The sequence below is a fragment of the Gossypium hirsutum genome, chromosome A09 (genome assembly GCF_007990345.1).
Source record: "Gossypium hirsutum isolate 1008001.06 chromosome A09, Gossypium_hirsutum_v2.1, whole genome shotgun sequence".
Taxonomy (NCBI): Eukaryota; Viridiplantae; Streptophyta; class Magnoliopsida; order Malvales; family Malvaceae; genus Gossypium; species Gossypium hirsutum.
The window spans coordinates 53,704,910-53,710,090 of NC_053432.1; the positions used below are offsets into that span (position 1 = coordinate 53,704,910).

Consider the following 5,181-nt stretch of genomic DNA (forward strand, 5'->3'; position numbering starts at 1 on the left):
CCTCACGCTTCAACCCTGGCCACCAGTATAACTCTCGAAGATCTCGGTACATCTTATATTTGCTAAGATGCATAGTGCAGGGGCTACTATACGCCTCCCTCAGAATCGGCTATCTTAAATCCTCATCATTCGGTACACAAATTCGACCGCGGAAACAAAGTACCCCATCACTGTTTACCCCAAAATAAGTAGTGCCACCACTCTCAACCTGACGAAAACATAACTCAATAGACTTATCCCCCAACTGTTTGCCTTAAATCTATTCAATCCATGTCGGTTTAACCTAGAGTTTTGCCAACAGACTTCCATCATCGAATAGGCTAAGTCGAGCGAACATTGCTCTCAGATTGGTCATGGCTTTACAGCTCAATGCATCAGCCACCACATTGGCCTTGCCGGGATGGTACTCAATGGTACAATCATAATCTTTAAGTAGCTCGACCCATCTACTCTGCCTAAGATTCAACTCCTTCTGAGTGAGGAGATACTTGAGGCTTTTGTGATCGGTGTAGATAATACACTTCTCATCGTAGAGATAGTGCCTCTAGATTTTTAAAGTGAATACTAGGTAGCCAATTCCAAATCAAGCATCGGATAGTTCACTTCATGAGTTTTGAGCTAAAGAGATGCATATGCCACCACCTTACCATCCTGCATCAACACATAGCCCAAACCGACATGTGATGCATCACTGTACACCATAAAGTCTTTACTAGGCTCAGGTATCTGAACAGGAGCCTGATTCAAAATAATCTTGAGCTTCTCGAATCTCTCTTGTTATGCATCCGTCCACACAAAAGGAATTCCCTTATGTAGAAGCTTAGTCAACGGAGCTTCGATCAAGGAGAACCCTTCTACAAAGCGCCGATAGTAACCAGCCAACCCTAGAAAACTGCAGATCTTAGACACATTCTTTGACAGTTTCCAATCCAACACCGCCTCAATCTTATAAGGATCGACTCGAATCCCCTCAGCAGAAACTACATGTCCCAAAAAGGTCACTTCCCGAAATCTGAACTCACACTTACTGAACTTCGCATACAACTATTTCTCACGAAGAATCTGTAGCACCACCCTAAGATGCTCATCGTGCTCGTCTTCAGTCTTAAAATACACCAAGATATCATCTATGAACATTACCACAAACTGATCCAGATAGGGTTGGAACACTCAATTCATCAAGTCCACAAATGTCGCTGGTGCATTAGTCAAACCAAAGGGCATAAATAGGAACTCGTAATGTCCATATCGAGTCCTAAATGTCATCTTATGCATATCCACCTCCTTAACCCTTAATTGATGATAACCCAAACGCAGATCAATCTTAGAAAACACCGAAGCCACTCTGAACTGGTTGAATAAATCATCAATCCTCGAAAGTGGGTATTTATTCTTAATCGTTAACTTGTTCAACTGTCGGTAGTTGATACACATCCTTATTGTCCCATATTTCTTTTCCACAAACAATACAAGTGCTACCCACTGAGACACACTGGGACGAATGAACCCACGATCCAACAACTCCTGAATCTGAGCCTTAAGCTCCGTAAGCTCCTTCGCTGCCATTTGGTAGGGGGCGATAGACACTAGAGCTATACCCAGAATAAGTTTTATCCCAAAATCCACTTCACGATTTGGAGGTAACCCTAGTAGCTCTTCAGGGAAGACGTACAGAAAATCCTTTACCGTTCTAATGTCCTTAACAGTAGAGTCCCCAGAATCAGAAACACTTATATAGGCCAAAAATACCTCACATCCCTTACGAACCAACTTTTCCGCCACCAGTATAGAAATCACATTAGACAAATAATTCTGGTGTTCTCCAATCAAAATACCTCATTATCCTCCTCAGTCCTCAATAAGACCCTTTTAGTTGCACAGTCCAAACTGATGCGGTGCTTGACCAACCAATCTATCCCCAATATCTTATTGAACTCCCCAAACAAAAGCTCTAGCAGATCAGCCAGAAATTCCATCCCTTGAGCCTCTAGCAGAAAATCTCTAAATAGTTTGTTAACCCGCGATAGCCCTAATGGACTCAGTACAGTGACCTCACTCATGGTGCTCTCAATCGATAATCCCAAATTTTCAGAAACAGAACAGGCTATGTAAGAATGAGTAGATCCTAAATCTATCAATGCAGTGTAAGGCACATCATAAATAAGAAACGTACCCGTGATGATGTCTGGAGCATCTATGTCCTCTCGGTGACGTGCAGCATATACTAAAACAGGTTGCCTCACCTCGATCTGTCCAACACCTCTACTCTGTGCTCTTTTCCCAGAACCTATACCATTACCACCCCTGGCTTGACCACGGCCTCTCAGTGGTTGTTATGCTACCCTCTATGGCTGCACAGTACCAGTACTTTAGGCTTGTATCTGATCGGCCCTCAACGGACACTCCCTAATATAACCCACATCTCAAGCAAGCCTCAGTCCTCCTCCAACACTCGCCCTAATGGTGTCTACCACAGTCGACACATGGTTGTGGTCCAGTAGCAATAATAAGGGCCCCAGCTCAAACTGGCCCATCAAGTCTGGCCTTTTTCTTAAGCTTCAGTACAGAACTTGAGGGCTCTGAATCCCTCTTGTTCTTACCTCTCTCTCTATCATGATTTTAACGCTTAGCGTGCTTAACCTCCTCGGCGATCTTTTCCTTTTCCATCAGTGCAAAGAAATCAGCCCCTCTCTACGGAGCTATCAGGACTCTCAGGTTATCTCTGAGGCCATCCTTAAAGCAAACACATCGCTCATACTCAGTCACCACCATACCTCGCACATAGAGGCTCAGTCGTAGAAATTCAGCCTCATACTCGGCCACTGATCGATCTCTGTGTGTCAGATTTAGAAACTCCCTCCTATGAGTGTCCACATAATTGGCTCCCACATATTTCCCCTAGAAGGCAGTCTCAAAGAAATCCCAGGTCAGACGTTCAGGCTGAGTGCCCTCCTTAACAGTAAGCTACCAGTGATAAGCCTCATCTCGCAACAGAGAGACTGCACCCTTTAATTTTTGCTTAGGGGTGCAATCTAAGTCATCCATAATCCGTTCCGTAGCCTCTATCCAGTACTCGACCACGTTAGGGGCGATTCCTGTGACACCCTTAAAAAGCTCAGCTCCATTGGACTGGAGTCGTTCCATAACCGACCCTCGGCCCCCAGATCTAGTATTAGGCCCAGCAACTCTCTCCAAAATCCTGAGGATAGCCTAGGACAATGCGTCGTCCCCAGCCATGCGATTATGAGACCCAGTCTTGGTAGCAGGTAACACCGGCGTCTCACTCGTGTCCAAATTCGATATATTACCCATGGAAGAGGATGCAGCTCAATCCCCTCTACGGCCTCTACCTCGGCCTCTAGCACCCCGTCCGTGGATACCTCATGCAATCATTTTCTGATTGGATTTATCTTTTTTAAGAGTTTTATGAATCAATTACAATTCAATAATTATTAGTAGATGTTTTATGTAAACAGTTTTAGAAATTTAGAATGATTTTCGTAAATCGCAATCTCTATCAGTTTTGCTACAGTCTCAATATACACTAACTAAAGTGTTTTCAGTACGGTATACTACCTATAGTAGTTTCAAAATATCACATCATTTTCAATTAAAGCATATATTAGTTTCAGAGTACTTACAAGATCGGCGTCGAAAACTCGATGTACCACGTACTCGATAAGAACATTTCAAATCATTTTAAGAATCAATTCTTCAAAAACCAATTAAAAACCTATAATCCACAGCCGAGTTTTGCAACCTGGCTCTAATACTAATAAATGTAACACCCCAAACTCGGACTAGATGTTATGGCCAAATCTAGCGATGTCACATGATAGGGTGTTTAAGAAAATCGTGTTGTCACGACCAAACCATTTTCACTTAATTACTTCTCTTTATATCACTTTAGTTTCATAAACATTTTACTTATTTAATTGATTGTTTCAAAATGTTACTCATTACAAAAGCTTTTTAAAATAGTTTAAGTAATCGTGGCTTAAGAGGAATCATTTGTTCATTTTGAAAACCAAATTTTCCCTATTTCTAACAATTATAATTCATAAAAATAAATAAAACCAAATTTAAGCAAACAGTCCAAAAAGTCCAATTTACATAAAAAATAACCCAGAAAAATAATTAAAAATAGATACCAAATTCAAAATTAAAAACAATTTAAAATTCGTGTGGCCACCGTTGAGTCCTCTGCTACACCGATCCATCAAATTTGGGGATTACCTGTGCATATTAAACAAAAGGATGAGTTTACATAAACCCAGTGTGTAATCCCACATAAAACAAGCAATAAGTATACAATCATACTTAGTTTGGGCCTTAGCCCTTTTCAGTACCAATGGCAGATGGGCATTAGCCCATTACAATATCAGTACAGGTATGCAGAAAATCCTACCCAACCAGCCTCTACGCACCATCTCCATCCAACCCTACACTCAACGTGGGGATTAAATCAACCCACCCATCCCTACACTCCAGATAGTACTGTATGCGGCACAAAACAGTAATTTGCAGCTAAGCTTCCAGTATATTAGGCTTATGAGCCTTTCAGAACAGTTCCTCCAGATATCATCATCCCAACCCGATGCAATGCAAACATACATTATACCATGCTTTTATGCAACCATCAGTCAAACGTATACATATATAAACCAATAATCATGCATTATTATTCATGCATCACATACATTCAGATCATACATTTAGGGGTCTAGATAACGCTTACCAACCCTACAGTGAGTTCACAGTCGACTTGGGTGACCCGTACAACCTTAGTAGTCATTTCGGTAAAATTGGCTCACACGCCAATATGGCCTACCCGTGTGGGCCCACATGGCCCAATTTGGCCTTGGCCGTGTGGATCACACGGGCTGGCCCAGAATCCCTCACGCCCGTATGACCTACACAGCCCAAAGTGTGCTGCACATGGCCGTGTCCTCAGTGCACGGCCTGGCCTCGTCGATCACACGCCCGTGTCCAACACACGGCCTACCACACGGGTGATCACACGCCCGTGTGGCGTTGACAGAATGCTTTTTTAGCTTTTTGTTGTATCTCATTTTCTGCGTTTTGGGTACACACCTTGCATCAAAACAATGCTAAAGCAACCCCGAGCACTCCAAAACTTAAAAATTAATATTAACGCCGTATTTAAGTGTTAAAACAAAA

At 42.4% G+C, this 5,181-nt stretch overlaps 1 protein-coding gene across 1 annotated transcript; it reads right to left on the reverse strand.

The window, feature by feature from the left end:
* Positions 1–777: 777 nt before the first annotated feature.
* LOC107960421 (uncharacterized) lies at positions 778–3,144 on the reverse strand. The gene is made up of 5 exons (XM_016896775.1): positions 3,001–3,144; positions 2,775–2,898; positions 1,836–2,287; positions 1,599–1,770; positions 778–980 (listed from the first exon to the last, which is right to left on the reverse strand). The coding sequence occupies exons 1-5, from the start codon at positions 3,142–3,144 to the stop codon at positions 778–780; spliced, it is 1,095 nt and encodes a 364-aa protein (XP_016752264.1).
* Between the last annotated feature and the right edge of the window lie 2,037 nt (positions 3,145–5,181).

Bases quoted from the DNA above. Each gene is read 5' to 3' on its own strand.
- LOC107960421 (XM_016896775.1), bottom strand. From the start codon at position 3,144: ATGGAACGACTCCAGTCCAATGGAGCTGAGCTTTTTAAGGGTGTCACA. The intron at 2,899-3,000 runs GTCTCTCTGTTG...ACTGCCTTCTAG, and splicing joins AGCAAAAATTAAAGGGTGCA to GGGAAATATGTGGGAGCCAA. The intron at 981-1,598 runs GTATAGCTCTAG...TGGGACATGTAG, and splicing joins TGGGATAAAACTTATTCTGG to TTTCTGCTGAGGGGATTCGA.